The sequence below is a fragment of the Amborella trichopoda genome, chromosome 4 (genome assembly GCF_054954075.1).
Source record: "Amborella trichopoda isolate Santa Cruz 75 chromosome 4, AtrichopodaSantaCruz75HAP2 v2.0, whole genome shotgun sequence".
NCBI classification, from domain to species: Eukaryota; Viridiplantae; Streptophyta; class Magnoliopsida; order Amborellales; family Amborellaceae; genus Amborella; species Amborella trichopoda.
This window is the reverse complement of record NC_142339.1, coordinates 399,000-418,268: the sequence shown is the minus strand read 5'-3', so window position 1 is coordinate 418,268 and position 19,269 is coordinate 399,000. Positions and strand designations below refer to the sequence as shown.

Sequence of the window (19,269 nt, the reverse complement as noted above, 5' to 3'; positions counted from 1 at the left end):
CCGTTATTTCAATCCTGCTTTGAAGTGTATGACCCCAAGCAGCACAAGTGGCACGGAGTCTAAAAATGTTGCATTTGAAAAGAATCATTTGTTTTGGCCAGGGTCGTGGCCACACATGGAGGTTAACACCTTTTTTCGAAGGGTGCACCTCAATTTTATGAAAAATGCATCTCGGCGCAAGAAAATGGCCTTAGATCAGAGGATAAAAGAAAACAAAAATAGATTTCACGCCATAGAAATTGCAATATATTTTATCAATTGTCTGTTTCAAATGTTCACAATTCCCCCTGATACGCATCATTTTTGAAAAACATTAGATTTGTAGGGCATCCGGTGCTAGAACACTACTTCTGGGTGAGGTTTTGAGGTGTAACATTATACTAACAAATTTCATAAAACAAGGCCCTACAAATCACACCCTTAACAAATATTTTTGACCTATTTAAGACTATGGAGAGATAAAGGAGCTCTGAAACACAAACAATATAAAAAGAGAGAGTGATGTTGAGAGAGACTGAGAGTGAGAATATGTTGGGACAATTATTGAGTTAACGTTATCACAACTAGACTACACGTCTAATCCAACCGGCTAGGTCACCAACCAATGCCTTAGCCAAGCTAATCCAAAGTTAAAAAAAAAAAGGATCTGAAAAAAAACCCAGTCAAAAATAAAATTTGACTATTTTTCTCTAGTAATATCAATTTTGATTGGTTCTACTAACTAAACTGGGTCGGGGAAACTTTCGCTTAATATATTTTTTATTCTAAGTTATTTTAGAAACATATTAAAGTTGTTAGACCGATTTTGAACGGACCAAACTCTAGATGGTTAAGTGACCAGTCTAATTCTGATGACACTCAATGGATCTCTTAGAAAAATAATTCATACATGGTACCAAAATGGTAGTTTCACTATGCATTCTCAAATGGTAATTCTCGAATGGTAATTCATACACGGTACCAAAATGGTAGTTTCCAACCATTTATCAATTTTCCAAAAAGAGACAAACAAACAAGATAAAAAATGATTAGTTGTACATCATCATCATGGCCTTTTTTCAATTAATTGGGATCGGCCATACAAATTCTAGTCCATCATTCTACTGTTATTTAGTATACACACTGTCTAAATGTATATTGTGTTTGTGTTTGTGTCTGCTTTTGGGAGAGGAAATGGCAGCAAGAATAATAATACCACAAAGTAGAGCAAGAAGGAGACCCAAGGAATTGACAAGGAGAGCTTCAATGGAGCGTTTGTTGGTATTAATGTGATTATTTTGGAGGAAAGTAAGCTTCTCCAATAAGCCTGTTTCAGCAGTGACCACGGCCAAGGCATAGGTGTAGAGGCCCAGGAATATGTGCCATGGCAGCACTACTGCGCGTACCAAACGCCCTTCAACCCCCCTGTGCCAGAAGTTCAAGAACCCAACCACCCACTGCACAGAAACAAAGGACTCCCCTTGTATCAAGCCAAAACCTAGAAAGATAATAACTGGAAATTCCTAAGAATCAAATATATTGCTAACATTTATGAATCCCCACATAACATATTACTGGTCGGGTCTGATTGGACCCAATGCCGACCTTTGGATCCGAAATTTGGACCCATAACTGGACTCGAGTTATTTCGGACCCATAACTAGACTCGAGTTCGGGCCTACGCGTTGGGTCCCGAGTCTAATCGGGTCCATGGCCACCCCTAAGATATAGAGAGAGATTATGGATTAGTGATTATTTTATACCGGACACAGTTTCTATGAGTGCCCCGGCTTACATCTAGAACTACAGCCCTTTAATAATCCATTTTTTAAATGGATTTTGCCATTTTTGCCCTAATTTTTAAGGAACGTAAAGTCTCTAAAGTGGAGCTCATAAATAAGTAAAAGTAAAATAATTTTTAAAAAACTAAAAATGATAAATGCTTTCAGGAAATATTTAGACCATTATTTTTTTTTTGTAGGGGTCACTATTTACATCCGTCTTTAGATTTAGGATGGAAGGTTTAAGCCACACGGGACGCAAATGTAGGAATGCATCCCCCTACAAATATAACACTTTTATTATTTCATACAAATACTCTATTTGAAATAAATATCATTCTATTACAACAACAACAAATAAATATGGAAAATGTTTATATAGAGCCAAGGCTCTAAACAATCAAATTCGAGCCCACCTCAAATTGATCATCTCGACATCAAGATGCATGGACATGAGAAAAAAATGGATTTCAAGTTTTGGAAATAGTGCATCTTCTAACGCATTTTTGGACCGTCAATTTTCAAGTTTTCATATATCTGCTCTATCTATACTATTTTTAAAACATTAAATTTTATAATTAAAGATGAAAATATATTTTAAAGCTATCATAAAGATTTCCAGTATTGAAATCACATTTCTCGACACTATTTGAAGGTACGCTTTCCTTTGATTGTTTAGAGACTCGGCTCTATACCAACCGCACCCAATTTATCAAAATACCCGTGAGAGATGTATTATTTAACAGTTTAAAGCATTTTTAATTATTTCAAGTTAGGGTATTTTGAAATTAAATTTAATAATATATATATAATATCAAATTGTTCATCTCTCATAGTTATTTTGATTTCTAACTACTTCAAGTTTGGGTATTTTGAAATTAATAATATATATAAAATATCAAATAATATATATAAATTGCCCTTTAAACTGCATTGTAAAAGTGGTTTATGAACTACAATAGAGAAATAAACTCAGATGATCCATTTGATGGAGGATGAGATCTAATTTAGTACACCCAAAATAGTTTTATTTTTAATTGGTGATTGATGCATCAAAAATACTTGACAAAATTTTAACTTTCGAAAAAGATATTTGTTAAAGTTTCATATGAAATAAATTGTGTGACAAAGTTGGAAAGAAAAAAAAAAAAAATTGAGAACGCTTCCACAACTTGCATTGAAACCCATTAAATAGGTGCAACTACCAATGGATCTTAGACCAATGAGAATGCGGCTCCTTAATATTTGGTTGATACAAGGAGGTCAAATCACTATTGTCATATAGATTTCAAATCATATTCAAAATTCAACAAAATATTTCTCAAACTTTGTGTAACACCACCAAACTATCCAATTTGATGGTTAATAACTTGTAATAATTATGACATCCTTGTAAATAGTCTCATAATATACAATTCCCTATATATCATAGTACGTCTGTATTGAAAATTGAGTACAACAAAATGACAATACATATAAAGAAATCAAGAGGATCCTATAACACTGTTTTAGGAGAATTCCTTAAAATGTACCCAACATATTAAGTGTATAATATTTTATTCATTTTCAACTATTGTTGTTCGTGATCACGGGTTTTTAATGCATTTTCAAAATTTATTAAAAGCTATGAGTAATCTCTTAGATGCATTTTGAGCAATTTCTGGTTAATCAACAATTGCCCACTGCACAGTTACTCTTGAGAAAAAAGTGCTGTTGCCTTCTAAGCACAAGGGTAAGAAAAATCCAAAAGCCGCACAGTCAACTAAGGCTGTCTATGACTTTGTTTCTTCTCTTTTACCAAAGGTAAACAGGAATTATACTTTTTCTTGAAAGATAGTTACTGTTTAGCTCTTTTCCTTTAAGATATGCCACGACACAATGGGTACCACTAGAATACTGTGTACATTTATTATATGGGTGCGGTTTGTATACAGCCCAAGCTCAAAACATTCAAATTCGAGCCCACCTTTAAATACTATCGAGAAATATGGTTTCAATATTGAAAATCTTTGTTATAGCTCTAAAATAAATTTTAATTTTTAATTATAAAATTTAAAGTTTTAAAAATAGTGTGGATCGAGTAAATGTATGAAAACTTGAAAATCTTGACAATTGAAGGTCGAAAAATATGTTACAAGATGCACTATTTCCAAAACTCGAAATCAATGTTTTCTCATGTCCATGCATCATGATGTCGAGATGATGAATTTGAAGATATTTGAGCATCAAAACCTCTTCTAGTTAATTTTTGGAGGTGGGCTCTAATTTGATCGTTTAGAGCCTCGGTTCTAGATGAACTTTTTCCTTATTTTGTATAGGTATACTATTTAACGATAGATATTGATTAGCTCGTTTCTTTATGCTAAGTTGAGAGAACAAGTTTAGAAGAAAAAATCGGTGATGGTTTTTTACCGATGTTTAGAGAGAGATACATCTCTTGTAACCCAAAACTGTAATTTTCATTGTGACAATGGATTTCTAGTTGCCGAGGGCATGGATGTAGCCCTAGGGGGTGAACCACGTAAATCGTGTATTGTTGTGAAGTGTTTTTTTTATGTTTGTTTTATTTCTTGGACTCAATTTATAATTGTATTCATCTACTTCGCATTTAGTCAATCATGTACACGATCTTGGGTGGGATCCCAGTATTTAGGATCCTCGGTTTCGCAAGCTAGGGGTTCTTGAGAACCCTACACTAGGTTTGTATTGAGAAAAAGATGAATCTTGAAGTTTGATGAATACATAGTTTGAGATAGCGAAATATGGAGGGTTTCCACAATGTAGGCAAGTGAAAAAAAATCAAGAAATTTATTTAATGACGGTTGTCAAGGTAATTATGGTGATTTTGCTCCATAAGAGAGTGAAGAAGTACATAATACTCATCATTTGAGGGCATCCCTTTGGGTGTTATAGGAATGGATCTCCAAAGATGGAGATTGGTCTCCAAGAGAGAGAGATACGCCTCCGAGAGAGATGTGGGATTCCTATGAGTTTTGGATTAACAAGGTTTCCACTTCTAAAGAAAAAAATCTCTCGATTGCTCTCGAGGTTATCTTTCCGATAACGTATTGCATTAGAAAAGAAGATATTGATCGACGGTGTTGCTCGGTCGAGAGAGCGAGTTTAGAAAGGAAGATCGGCGATGGTCTTTTACCGATATTTAGAGAGAGATATCTCATGTAACCCAAAACTATAATCTTCATTGTGATCGTGAATTTATAATTACCGAGGCCATGGATGTAGTACCTCTAAAGGGGGGACCACGAAATCATGTATTGTTGTGATATGTTTTTTTATATTTGTTTTATTTTGTACATTCGATTTATACTTGTATTCATCTATTCCACATTTAGTCAATCATGTATACGATCTTGGGTGGAATCCCGATATTTGGGACCATTTCCTCAAGCTAGGGGTTCTAAAAACCCTACACCTTTCGAGTCATTTTGAAAATATTGCCTTCTATTAACCCAAGATTCTTGAAGATTTTCATTTTCAACAAAACTTTGTAACTGCTATGCACCATACTTGAAATTGTTAAAGCAAGATGCACTCCTACGTTCCTTCGTAATAATTAAAACCAGATTTTTTACTAATCCGTGCACGCACCACACGTGCACCGACAAACCCAAAGTTTTGCGAGCCATGGGTCCGTATCTCTCTATCAAAATTAAAGTAAAATCCGATACGTGGGTCAGACCAATTCAAGTCGAACTAATCCGACCCTGTAAAATTGAAACAACGAAAAACAAAAATTTTGTAAACAAATCTAAAAATGTTTAAACAAGGCATATAAATTTCAAAATTTTGCATAATTCATGGGTATAACAGGGCGTACCGATTTAGGGTGAAAATCGGACCAGGTGCGTACCGGTTCACTTTCGACTCAGGCGGTTTCGAGCAGTAAATGCAATATTAAGCAAGTTCAACTCGGAACAGGATACTCGTCGGTTTCGATTTTAGCCAGTTTGGGTGATCTGGCAGGATATTTAAAAAAAATTATATAAAATATCAAAAAATAATGAATTTGTTAATAATTCATTTTTAAACATTTTTTTATAATTTTGGTAAAAATTGAAAAGTGTTTTTGTCATGAATATTAATTTTAAAATTTTCCTATTTTTTTAAATTTCAAAAATACCCTTGGGCATAAATAGATTTTTTTAAATACAATTTTTTCTCTAATTTTTTTGCTTTGTTTAATCATGCTTTAAATATATGTTCCATATTTTTAAAATTTTTTATTATTTTTCACAATTTTTTGATCAGTTGGTTTACCAGTTACTCAAAATCAGTGTTCGCAAAATCGAACCGGAATGGTTAACCGAACATGGGCCTGGAAGCGATTTAGCCAGCCTAACCGGTAAACCGGCCGATTCAATCATTCTAACCGGGTAAGTCCCGGGCAGTCAAAAAAGTATTGAAAAAAATAAAAATTATAAAAAAAAAATCTACTAAAATATGAAAAACATATAAAGAATGATTCAAACAAACCAGATTGAAATGAAGTTGAAAATTAATGAAAAAATAGATTTTAACCCATTTTATATTTTCCAAAAGCTATTTTTATAATTTTCTAAAAAATATGAGAAAGCATAAAAGTGAGTATTAATGACCAAAACAATTTATAATATTTACCATAATGTAAAATATATTTAAAAATACACTACAAATCAAATTCTTTATTTTTGAGAATTTATATATATTTTATTTATTTATTTTTTTAAAAAATAACGGTTGATCACCATAACTGCCCAAAACCAGAACTGGCCAGTGCCAGTTTTGATCTAATCGAACAGTTAATTGTTAGATCGGACGATTTTGCGAACAATGCTCAAAACCACCATTTTGCCCGATTTGGAAGCGCATTCGATTTTCGAACACGTATTTAGAGTCAGCAAACTTTCATTGGCCAGTTTGCACTGGAGCATAGTAGTGAACTAGAAATAGTAACAGTCATGGGAGTACCTGAGCTGCAAAGAGGAAGAGGCAGATGAAGCCCATCCAAGAGTGCAGACTGTACAAGTTCCCCACCCACCCATTGAACCCTTGGAATTTAGTCCACACCCCAAATACTCCAAGGCCGAGTACCACTCCTTGGAGTGAAAGGTGCACCGTTTTCTTCGAGCTCATGCTCCACTCCCCCGATGCCTTGTGCACCAAAATGGCTACAAGTTTATAAAATTTACAAAGAGCAAAAAATTAATCTCTCTATCCAATTAAACCCTATAAAAATCCAGAAACAGTTCAACAAAAATCCCCCATTGAAATGGGAAAATTCCATTTTTTAATGGTTTTTTACCTTCTCCGCTGAGGACTATGAAACCGATCACCATTAACAGTGGATGAAGGACCTGCAATTTCAATGCGAAGAACCTATTTGTAAAGGACCCAAATGCAAAACCAAATCATAGAGTAAAAAGAATAAAAATTGGAGGAAAAAGAACAAAAAACGCAAAACAGAGTTAAAAGGGTGGAAATGCAAAGTGGGGAGAGCAGTAACAGCATAGATGTGAGATTCTTCGGCTGGTGAAAGAAAGCTCTCCCGAAACCCTAGCGCCCATGAAAGCACCAGCATTGCAACCAGGAGGCCTGAAACTCTAGCCCAGAGAAGCAGTGAAAGGGATGGCCATGATCGAGCAATCGCCATGGATGATGCAGTTCAGAGTGGGCACTGTTCATCTCTTCCTTTCTCCTTCATCCTTTCTACTCCAAAAAAAATACACTAGGGTTTTTGTCTGTGTGTGTCATCTGTTTGGTACCCATTAAATAATGGAGAGGGCAAGCTTTTGTCTGTTAATTATTACTCTGCAAAGCTCCACTGCTCCTTTTTGTGCAAAATGGAAACCACTTCCCTGGAGTGGTGCATCATCAAAGGCAATGGACGGTCAGGATTTAAGAGCCTTTGCCTTTATTTATGTTAAATTTTCTTACTGAAAATTATTGGACTCCAAATTTGGTGTCGACTAGAGAATAATGGCTTCTGGCCCCAGTAGAGAAATCTAAGGGGAAAAGGGTCTAGGACGTACAGGCCGTTGGATGCTTCTCAATGGAGAATCTGCACCGTACATGTCGCTTAAACCTTTTATTCATAAACATTCAATCATCTTGAAAACTAACTATGGCGAGGACCTTTATTGCACAATCCCATTATCTAAAGGAAAAAGCTCATATAAGATAAGGGTGAGGCCATAAACAATCAAATAATCTCAACCTCAAGATGTATAGACATGAAAAAAATAGATTTTAAATATTGGAAATAGTGTATCTTGTATAGTATTATCTAAATCGACAATTTTTTATTAGAATTTGGCGCACCTCAAATTAATTAAAAAAGTTCTTTCGATGCTATAAACCCTCAATTTAAATAATCCCGATCTCAAGATGTATAGACATGAGAAAAGTAGATTTTAAATATAGGAAATAGTTTATCTTGTAATGTATTATCTAAATCGATAATTTTCAAGATTTTTAAGTGTTCACGAATCTGCTTGATGTACATTATTATTAAAATTTAAAATTTGTAATTATAGATGAAAATAAATTTGCAGATCGTCATAAAGATTTTTGATACTGAAACAACATATTTCGGCACTATTTCAAAGAGCGTCCTATTTGGATTGTTAAGGCTTTGGCCTTATACAAACCACACCCTTATCTAAAAGGTGCAGTTAGCATACAGAAGCATATGTAGCGGTAGAGGTAAGGTGAACCCTCAAATTTTATCATGGTATATAATTTTGATGTAAAATGTTCTTAGGATCCTCTCAAAATCTATTTCTATATCTAATTATAAAATTTTAAATTTCAAAAATAGTTAAAATCAAGTAGATATACTATAAACATATGAAAATCTTGAAAATGGATGGTGTAGATAATATGTTGTAAAATGCACTATTTTTTAGACTTAAAATCTTACAAAAATATCTTCTTATCCCCTATTTTTAATTTTAAACAAAAGGTTTCTATCTTTTATATCTTACAACCCCCTGACCCCTTTGACCATAAAATTTTGACCCAAACAAACATTAAAATGATACCCTACTCAAACTCCACCACTCTCTCTCTAAAACTCCATCTCTCTCTCTTTTCGCTTCTCGATGAGTTTACCAGCCAAGGGGTTTAGCTTGAGCTCGAACACGAGTACACCTTCTTATGTGTGAGAGAGATGGAGTTTTAGAAAGAGAGCTGGAGTTTGGGTTTTAGAGAGAGATGGAGTTTGAGTTTTAAAGTGAGAGACGATGATGTGAGAGAGAGATGAAATTTGAGTTTTTTAGAGAGAGAGTTTTGAAAGAGAGAGACAATGATGTGATAGATAGATGGAATTTGAGAGTGAGAGAGAGATATATATATAGTCATTTCATAAGTTGTTGAGGTCAATAATATATAATAAAAAAGGTTTAGGGGGTTGGTAGATCGAAAAGATGGAGTCATTTTGCTTACAAATAATATTTTCAATTTTTGGGTATGATGAGATATAGAAATTAAAAATAAGAGATAATAGGATTTTTTTTCTAAAATCTTTTTATTTTTCATGGTATGTCGAGATGATCAATCAAAAGGTTTTTCAATATTAAAACTATCCTTTCTAATGGATTTTTTAGGTGCATCTGGAACTGTAAAAGTAAGGTTGCATCCTTATATAAACTTTTTTCCTTATCTAAATGGATAGTTTTCTCCGACGACAGTCTAGAATCTTTCGTCAATGGTAACGCGAGAGGGTAATGTACATCTACTTCTAATGGTAAAGCTCTAGCTAAGAGTATTTTTTTGAAACCTCAAACTTTTGCAAATGCAAGTTCATCGATTTAGAGTAGCCTACGAAGAAGAAAAAATGATACCCAATCTATACTTGCTTGAAAAAATATCTTAAACTTATAAAGAGATCATTCAATTCTTTGATGGTCAGATTTACGTTATTATTAATCTATATTCTTCCTCATTGAAAATACTCATCTGGTGATTCAAGTCCAATATAAAAAAAAAAAAAAATTGCAAAACTTTTGCCCGATGGAGCAAGTCTGTGTGATCCCGCAAGAGCATGGTATGCACAATTCATTCGACTATCGTTGCAGTGCAAATAGGGCTGAGAATTTACCTAGTTTGGATCTGAAACCCAAAATTCAGACGCTATCTGGATGCAGATATGGATCCGATGAGTCAGATCCGAATCCAAAATTTAGATCTAAATAATAACTCGGATTAGATATGTGTACAGGTGGATCCGATCTTGATCCGAGCTAGTTATTAAAATATTATATATTACATATGGGTTATATAGTATTTTTTTGTTATATATTATTTTATATTCTTTTATATATATAAAATAATTTTTTGGATCCAATATGGTGTGGATTCGAATCTAGATCCCTATGTATACTTTTTAGATCCAAGTCTAAATCCGAATATAATGAATCCAATCAGGTCCAGATCCCATGTAAGCAGAGGGGTATTGCAGTCCGCTTTAGCAGAACATGGGCCGTTTCGGTTTTGGATAGTCGGGTTAAAGTTTAAAGGCTAACATGGAGTCTTTTCTAAATGATTGCCAAATGCATACATATATGTGTCATCTATAATATAGAATACTTCCTACATGCTTTGTCCACAATGTAAGTATATAATGAATTGACATGAATTACTTGACGTCCCACCCCTCATATAAAACCTTTTTTTTTTTTTTCCTTTAATAGGTTGTTGAGGTAGGGGATGCTAGAGAGCTAAGCAAAAGGATAGTAGAAATCTAATATATCCAGACTTAAAATCTTGAAAATGGAAGGTCTACATAATATATTAAAATATACAGTGTTTTTAAGACTTAAAATCATTTTTTGCGCATGTATACATCTCGAGGTTGAAGGAATCAATTTGATGGTTCTCTAATTTTAAAACATCTTCAGGTAGATTTTGGAGGTGCATATTACTCTTACAGTAATATACACTGTGTGTAGAAATTTATTACAAAGCCTACAAGAGATGATGAACTATTTAACATTTTATTTGTTTCTTTTTATTTAATTTCAAAAAATCCAATAAAAGATGTTAATCACGAGTTATATCGCTTATTACTATCTACCCTTGGAAATAAATGGATAATGATATAACTTTGCAACTGGCTTAACCAGCAGCCACAACCAAAGGATGTGCAGTTTACAATGAAAATGAAAAAATAAATACCAAGACATGAACTAGACCAAGCAATGTACAGTAATTGGTTTGAACAACCCCTAGAAATAATTCACACAACTAGACCAAGCAATCTCCACTAATTTGTTAGAACCAATAGGCAGACTGATGAATATATAGGAAGACATGTATCTTTGCACAAACCAAATGAACATGGCCTACTTTACTACTCATCAAAACTAATTGAATCCATACCAGTAAAAAGACACGTGAGCCTCACTCTTAAATAAACTAAATAACAGGGGACACACCAGGGCCAAATTGATTTCTCCTACAAACAATAGGGGCGGCTCTCCAGCCCTCCCTCCCACCTCTCATCTCGACGCTTCACCGTCCATCAACCGGACCATTACATATTACATGCTTTCACATACCACTGAAGGTGTCCTGTCAAATCAACCTCAGCATCCGTTTCTCTGGCTTCAGCCACCATGGGTTTCTCTCACTTTGTCTTCCGGTCAAAAAGCGGAGCATCCTGAACAACCGGTTCCACAAGCTTCTCATAGTCTATCTCATTAGACCTGAACTTAAACTTGAAACCATTCTGGACCCATGACCGAATGCACATGACGGCCTGAACACTATCATGCGATAAAGAGGTCCTCTGCTTCTCGACCGCATCCCCTGCAGCCGAGAACACCAAGTCAGGTGGAACAGCAGTCGACTGAACTGCCAGGTAATCACGGGCCATGGCCGAGAGCTTTGGGAACCGAGCACTATTCCCCCTCCACCAATCCAAAACATCGGTGTTCGAAAGTGGAGCCGGCGGCTCCGACAAATATTGGGTGAGCTCATCGGTGGCATTGTTCATGCTTACTCGACGTCTCTTGCGTGCAATCTCCTCAGCAAATGACACGTTCTGGACCCCTCCGTCCCTGTCTTGAGGGTTAGTGTACCCATTTGGGATTGAAGAGAAATGACCGGACGCATAGTTCATCATGAAATGATTTCTTGCCGCCTCTTGATTGAGGTCAGTGTTGAGGTCAACAGGGACAAATTCTTTCTTGATTCGGGGGTCAAGTATGGCAGAGATGAAGGTGTATAGGTTGTAGACTTGGTTGCTGTATATCAAGGCCTTGTTGGCCATGTCGACGGCCGCGCCCTTCAGCCAATCCGGATCATAGCGGGACTCTCGACATGACTTGATCATCTCCATTATGTGGTCCATGAAAAAGAAGACGAGCCCAATGGTTGGGAGCTCGCTCCCACAAAGGTTGTTGGTGGTCTTGAAGAAGGAGTCGAGGTACCTTCGCGTCTTCTCCACTGCATTCTTCTCCATGGTCGTCATCCTGTTACGCCCCAACATCTTCTCATGCTTCATGATTACTGCATCCATTGCCGTATTGGCCTGCAATACATGGTTCTCAAGATAACAGAAAATATTCTCTCTCCCTCCCTCTCTCTCTCTCTCTCTCTCTCTCTCTCTCTCATCAGATGGTCATGACCCCAATGGACTACAGTTTTCCATAAGCCATTGTATTACAGCATACATCATCAACTTTGAGAGTTTTATTTTGTTTTTTGTGCTGTACTGGTTAACCCCAATCTCCATTCATCATCTACTACTAAAATTAAAGATGAAAAACTAAGCATACGGTAGCCCAAGTAATAGAGACACATACCTTGGTGGCAACATCAAGCATGGTGTAATGGCCACTTGGCCGTGTGGAGACATCAAGCGGAAAATTCCATGATCCTTCCTGGCATGCAGAGGCCATCTCCCTGAAATCTTGAGCAATCTCAACAGATGTGTTCATCTCAAGAACACATTCCCGAATCTTTGCAATGGCTGGCTTCACATACCTAAGTCCATCCTCCATGATCAGATTCAAAGTTTGAGCAGCACACTGGATATATGTGAAAGGCTCCTTCATACCATCAAGGTAATCCTTGAGCATTCGGCATGCGATGATAACATTCTGGTTGTTATCATGGGTGCAAGCCAGGACCCTGCCGCTAATATTATAGGATTCTAGGACCTTCAACATGGAGTGATATATCTCAGTACCACCGTGAGGGTAGGGTATATGAGTAATGTCAAGGAGAACCTTTCGGAGAGACCAGTTCTCATCAATCCAATGACCGGTGATGCTCATGTAGGGAACTTGCTCATAATTAGTCCAATAGTCCAATGTGATCGAGACCTTACAATTGACATGGTCTAGAGCAGCCTTAACATCCTCTCGCATGCTTCTGAAGACCTCAAGAAGAACAGAGTGTGCCCTTGCCTTGGACCAGAACCGTGTAGAGGAATTGATGAACTTGAAGGAGTCTGCGAGGCCTTCATCCTCAAAGGTGGAGAAAGGAAGTGGACCATTGATAACCCACTTGAGAAGCAACCAGCTCAAATGGTCATTATCTACAGAGTTAGTAGATTTCACATTAGGCTGAGAAGGCTTCTTATTGAAAGGTATGGCCTGAGGAGCCTGTGGGACAAAATCACCCTGCCGATCATATCCAGGATGACGATGACTGAGATGCCTTCCCAAATTGCCTTCACAGAGTTCAAACGAAAAGCCATCAGTCAAGCAGGGCTCCATAAATTTTTTTCTCAAGAATCCAAAGGGAAAGGCTTAAGCTCAAGTATATGTTTTATTAAAATATAATATCCTTAATTTCACAGAAGGTGGACAAAAAAACTCAATTTCTGAAAGTTCACATATTCTCAAGTTATCATAAAGCTTTCTAGAGACACCGTAAAATGCAAAAGCTAAAACATGAGAAAGCAATGGGATATTTGAATCAGTGCCCATCATACCCATTCCTCAAACAACTACTTGATGATTATTACAATGATCTCTTTTATGAAAACTGAAGGAAACTAGCTCCAAAATGGACCCCATAACAATAATGTTTCCTCAAGGTGCAGAGGCATGGATCTGAAACATCTAACAATTATTGAAGGGCTCGATAAGTTTCCAGAATCAGCAAATCTCACAAAAAAGAAACATGTCAGTTATTTCAAATGAATTTAAGGGCTTGTGGGATTTCATAAAAGATGAAAAGGATTCATTGTTCCACGTGCTTTAAATTCAAAATTACAGGATCTCCAACTCCCCACCTGAGAACGAAATTGGTAACAAGCAACACGGTTCAACAACTTCATCGAGAAAAAGTGCCAATAGAATAATTACATGAGATATGCTGTTTGAAGAAAACAATACCGACCAGTGGCAGTAGCAATAGAATAATTTTGCTTGCAGAATTTGCATCTTCGGCTCTTTCCATCTGGTGCTGTCTCAAAGAACTTGAGATAAAATGACGTCATCGATTTCTTTTTGGGTTTGCCAGCAGGACCAACATTGCCCTTTTCAGAAGAGCCCAACCCAATATCAATTGCGTCAATGCTTGGTAAGAGTGCTATATCCATCATTGGTTTCGCATCCATCTCTGCTGAAAGTATGTAAGTCAACCATATTTCATGTACTATCAAGTTTCTAAAATAAGCAGCAAAATGATTAATTGTTTATATGTGCCAAAAATACAAATTCCTATCAATGTCCTCCCACATAGCAATAAAGAAAACTGAGGGGACAACAATGCAAGAAACACTTCATGATGCTATTTGTTTCCATGCCATGCATATGAAGGATGCAAGGATCAATCTCAAAAGCATTTTGAACTCATAAAAAAGAATCAAGCCGCAGTAAGATTATCTATTAGCCTAATAAATACATTTCCAAATGTAAATTATAGAAACATAATGTAAAGCTTGTAGCAGTTGCAGCATTTGAGAATTCCGCCACAGAACTAGGCTAAGCTATCAATTTGTAACTGAGATAAGGTGGACTGAGCGTGCACGTGTGGCACCAACATTTTTTCAGAAAAAGAGAAAAAAGAAAAAGAAATAGCTGCTAGGGAAAAACAAATTTCTCTAAAAGTTGAATACAATCATTCTAAACCACACAAAATTTGTATTTTTAGAGTCATGAATATTGGATCATTTCAGATAAACCAATTTAGACCCATGCATATCCTCACACGTGTGAAGTTGAAGGAAAACTTAAATATTCAATCAATATTCTCTTAGATTGTCTCAACTTCTTAAATCTTTTCAAACTTTTATCGCAACAACATCCAGGGAGGCAGGGATGTAGGATTTCAATATTGAACTTACTCAGTGATCTTCTCTTATTTTTAGGAATTAGGACTATAAGATGAACTCTTCGTAGTTTCTAATGTACTAACATAAAATTTTTTCTTATTCTAAAAACGAGAGTAAGAACTTGCCGTAGTTAATATTTATAAAGCACTAAAAGTTATTGCTGCGGGTCTGCAATGCACTTTTTAGTTAGTATTAGGAATCAAAGGAGATGGTATTTTCCCCTTTCATCACATAAGGATAATTTTATCAATGGAGTTCTCTATTTCCTAAAAGAGGTTGGCACGTCTGGAGGAAATGCAATTCCCTTTTCCCTAGATATTTTGCAAGTGGCAATTCCTTCAAAGTTGGAATAGATTACTTATGCCACAACCCACAAGGTTTAGCTGCTCCAAATGCATTTTATCCTCCCAAGATGCCCATGCAGATTGCCACTACCTGCCAATAAAACTGTTTGGGCCCGATCTTTGCCACATATGTTTTTTTAATGAGACAATGGGAAAAAGAACCAGATCCACTTATAGCACGAACACAGGATGAACATCAAGAATGAACCCAGGACAATAGGATGCAAGCAGGCATAGGTAGCATGAACAACAGAATGGAAAGGGCACTAGTCACCTCTCGGCAAATATTCCACATATCTTCATCATCTAGAATATGAGCAACACTCCTTGGGGTCTTTGCCACATATGAGACAATGGGAAAAAAAACCAGCTCCACTTATAGCACGAACACAGAATGAACATCAAGAATGAACCCAGCACAATAGGATGCAAGCAGGCATAGGTAGCATGAACAACAGAATGGAAAGGGTACTAGTACACCACCTCTCGTAAAATATTCCACATATCTTCATCACCTAGAATATAAGTAATACTTCTAGGAAACACAAAGTACGACCCTTTTATGCAAGATTCAAAAGTCCAGATCTATTTTAAACATCACAACTACCAATTTCATGACACAATATATACCAGTTAAATGGATTATACAGGAATTTTTATTTCAGGATTCAGATAAACAATCAATGTCTAGAGATGATTAAAGAAATGAAGTTGATTAGCAAGCATAATACCATTGATTCTTTTTAAAGAACTATTCGATTTGCCATCCTTCGGCTTTCCAAATCCATCGCTAATGCTTCCAGCCTAACAATAGAAAACAGTTCATTAGTAAACCAAGTAAATCAGATGATTTACATAACAAAAAATTTCACCAAATAAATTGCATGGCTCTTCATGGCCCCCAGGGCCAGTCACAAATGATTTGATTATACCTACAGTTTCCCTTAGGTCATAGTGCTCGACATGTGATTTGAAAGAGGCTATGACAAGACAGAAATTGTAACATAAGTAAAAAAAAGCATCTGATTTATTAAATGGACCAAAAATAGAAAGTGCAGGAAGCAGAGAATGCAAGGCTTAGAAAGTTGCTGCTTACAGGTCTTAGGCAGATAAAGGTGAACGATTAAGAGATTACATTTCATATCAAGAACGAATAGAGTATTATAATCTTTTAATTAATATAGAATATAATTTTATATAATTTTTGATATTTTAATTTAATAGCGTTCACATCTTTCAGACTTCTAATTTTTTTAAAAAAAAAAAAATGAAGTCATCCCCAAATAGTGTGAATTGCTTCTCTCACCAAGACAAAACATACCATGCTCCAAAGCAACTTTCGGGATGATGATAAAAATTCCATACCAACATCATATACTAGAGTCATAACTTTTAGAAGGGTAAACAGGCACATCATACATATCAAACATTAGGTGCATTAAAGGTACTACGACTGTGGAAACATTATAAAGACTAGGTGAAATCCAATCGCAAAGAAATAGAGAAACACGTGATTTGTTGCTCCAACATACATTGAAGACTAGGAATTTAAAAGACATGAAAAAATTGGGAGGAACACAAGAGGAACTTAAAAAATTGTAGGAGAAATGTAAGAAGCACGCAAGAAAATGGGAAAAATATGGGAGTGAGCCTCAGGGCTAAAATCAGGAAAATTCACAGAAACACACTTCTGATTTAGATAGCATGAGAATGCTAATTTCTTAAATGCACTTAAGAGAAAAATGTTTTTCCAACTAAAATCAAGTTGTGCTACATATGCAACTACAGTTGTCCATTCAGCTTTACACATGCTCGACCAGTAGACTAACACAACTTTAAAGTGAATTTTCCCTAAAACCTACAAACATTCTTTTGAAGAACATTATATGTTGTCCTAGATATATGAATATCTCGAGTGTATTAAGTTTCGTGAATCTCAACATCATTTCCATAGCTTAAGCAACAAGTGAGAAATTAAATAAAGGCAATTAATCATGAGTTAACTAGAGAATCTCAAAAGACAAAAAAAAAAAAAAGAAGAAACAAGAAGTTGCCAACCAATCCTATCAGTTAAGGGAGACGGTACAAAAAGTCATTGCAGAGTTCAGGCTCATTGATATCACCGGGATGCAAGCCGCTACTACACAAGCAATCATCCTCAATTTGATGTCAAAGTATTTCTCTACAAATGGGACCTACAATTTTGCATTTCATAAGAGACTGAGACTACACTAAGAATCTTCAATTGATTAGTCCCCTAATCCACTCAGATTAGCCTATGTTGACTTCATTAGCTTCTTCTTCAGCAAACAAAAACTGCATCTACTTATTTTTAACTAAGAACTTCACAATTCATCTCTTAGCAAAAGTTTATACAAGTGCCTGGGCTTACATTAATATGATTCCAACCCAAGACATAGCAGGTGCATGTAATTCTGAGCAATACAAAAACCCGCCACTTTTTCGTCATTTATTTTTAGACTTTTAGTGAATAGGCCTTACTCAGTTCAGGCCTCAGTAAGATACAATATAATGAATACTATACCACAATGATTGCAGCTGTAGAAATGGTCACCGTCTGCATAAGATCATGCATTCACCAACAGCTTGGCTATGACTATCATAGCATATTTGCTCTATTTTTGGAGGGGTGGTGAAGTACTAAGCTTAAGAGCAGCCAAGGAGTACTTAGCTACAAGCAGCAATTCGAACAAAAACTAGAAGAAAAACAATCCATTTCATGGCACTTGGAGAATTCAAGCTATAGCTCGAAGCATTGAAATTAGAAAAGAGCTAATTTTAGAGAAATATGGCCCCAATTTTCTTAGAGACTTGAAGCAATGGAGGAGAAACAGAGGTAAATTAAGCAGCCAATGAATACTGATTTTGTACACTGCTAAAACAGAGAATTCAAGATTAATTTCCAGTGCGATCAGGCCAGTAATCCTACACGAGTGAGACTGGTGTAATTTGTAAAGCATTAGCAGAGTCTTAACAAATGAATGAATTCAAAAATGATGACAAAAATGGAAATAAACTCAAATGAATTCAGAGCGTAAAGGAGCAGGAAAGATCTCAAAACATCCTCTGCAACACCTGATCACAACTCAATTAGCTCATATATCACCAGAGACATTAAGGGAAAGAAATAGAATAGGCCCATTGTGATCCTTATTGGTCTTTGAGGGAAAAAGCGGCACTTCTCACCTCAAAGAGCATGGCCTCTGCTGTACCCTGAAAATCCAGGGTTTCAGAAATTAGGGGTTTTCAGCAACAAAAGCCGCCATTGACAGGGAAAAACCAGAGAGACGATGAAAGAGAAAGAGAGTGAAGGCGGAGGAGGGGGGAGAGAGAGAGAGAGAGCAGTGAAGCTGAGAAACCGTTGGTTTCGGAGCTGCAGAGGTGTCGCTTTTCGGACAGAGCCGCCAGCCGCAGGAGAAAGAGAGAGAAGCCGAGCTAAAAAGAGGAGAGAGAAGCCGAGCCAAAATAGGAGAGAGAGAGAGAGAGAGAGATTTTTGGCTCAAATGGTGATCGATCGATCGATCGATCGAGAGGGCGGGCGACGCAGCCGACGCTTAGCCGGAAAAAGGAGCTGAAGCTAATGTTTATAGAGAGAGCGAGAGAAAGCCTGCAACAAAAGACGGCTCAAAGCATATGTCGCTTTTCTCTCTCTAAGTTTTATGACTCTCTCTCTCTGAAGTCTCCAAGGCTTGGCTTTGGTGTCAGTGAGCCATAAACCCTAAGCTGTCACACAAAAGCTACCGAATGCTTTTCCGAAATGACTCCAAACGCCAAAGTCTTTATATTAAATAACTACATTAGCCTTAGATATGGGTGAGGTTTATGTGAGGTTCCCACCTTATACTATACAATTAAG

The 19,269-nt window shown here is 36.3% G+C and overlaps 2 protein-coding genes across 4 annotated transcripts; both read right to left on the bottom strand.

The window, feature by feature from the left end:
* Positions 1-890: 890 nt before the first annotated feature.
* Positions 891-7,567, bottom strand: LOC18439526 (putative transmembrane ascorbate ferrireductase 4). 2 transcript variants are annotated; one of them, XM_020670468.2, is made up of 4 exons: positions 7,264-7,567; positions 7,063-7,114; positions 6,729-6,928; positions 891-1,436 (listed from the first exon to the last, which is right to left on the bottom strand). In XM_020670468.2, exons 1-4 carry the CDS (start codon positions 7,408-7,410, stop codon positions 1,107-1,109), a joined length of 729 nt encoding a protein of 242 aa, XP_020526127.2. In that variant the 5' UTR covers positions 7,411-7,567; the 3' UTR covers positions 891-1,106. The 2 variants fall into 2 exon arrangements, with proteins under 2 accessions (XP_020526127.2, XP_088720295.1); XM_088864169.1 differs by lacking the exon at positions 891-1,436 and adding an exon at positions 5,045-5,737.
* A 3,459-nt stretch (positions 7,568-11,026) lies between these two features.
* LOC18439527 (BED zinc finger and hAT dimerization domain-containing protein) lies at positions 11,027-19,114 on the bottom strand. Of its 2 annotated transcripts, none has more exons than XM_011627033.3 (5): positions 18,600-19,114; positions 16,124-16,196; positions 14,112-14,336; positions 12,566-13,437; positions 11,027-12,291 (listed from the first exon to the last, which is right to left on the bottom strand). In XM_011627033.3, exons 1-5 carry the CDS (start codon positions 18,609-18,611, stop codon positions 11,386-11,388), a joined length of 2,088 nt encoding a protein of 695 aa, XP_011625335.1. In that variant the 5' UTR covers positions 18,612-19,114; the 3' UTR covers positions 11,027-11,385. The 2 variants fall into 2 exon arrangements, with proteins under 2 accessions (XP_011625335.1, XP_006849754.2); XM_006849691.4 differs by having other exon boundaries at positions 14,112-14,333.
* Between the last annotated feature and the right edge of the window lie 155 nt (positions 19,115-19,269).

What these genes read in the sequence shown, in the direction of transcription:
- LOC18439526 (XM_020670468.2), bottom strand. Translation starts at nt 7,410, where the DNA reads ATGGCGATTGCTCGATCATGGCCATCCCTTTCACTGCTTCTCTGGGCT. An exon ending in CATAGTCCTCAGCGGAGAAG is followed by an intron (nt 6,929 to 7,062) that starts GTAAAAAACCAT and finishes ATAAACTTGTAG; the next exon opens with CCATTTTGGTGCACAAGGCA. An exon ending in TCTTCCTCTTTGCAGCTCAG is followed by an intron (nt 1,437 to 6,728) that starts GTACTCCCATGA and finishes GTTTCTGTGCAG; the next exon opens with TGGGTGGTTGGGTTCTTGAA.
- LOC18439527 (XM_011627033.3), bottom strand. An exon ending in TTCTTTAAAAAGAATCAATG is followed by an intron (nt 14,337 to 16,123) that starts GTATTATGCTTG and finishes ACATACTTTCAG; the next exon opens with CAGAGATGGATGCGAAACCA. An exon ending in TGCTTGATGTTGCCACCAAG is followed by an intron (nt 12,292 to 12,565) that starts GTATGTGTCTCT and finishes CATGTATTGCAG; the next exon opens with GCCAATACGGCAATGGATGC.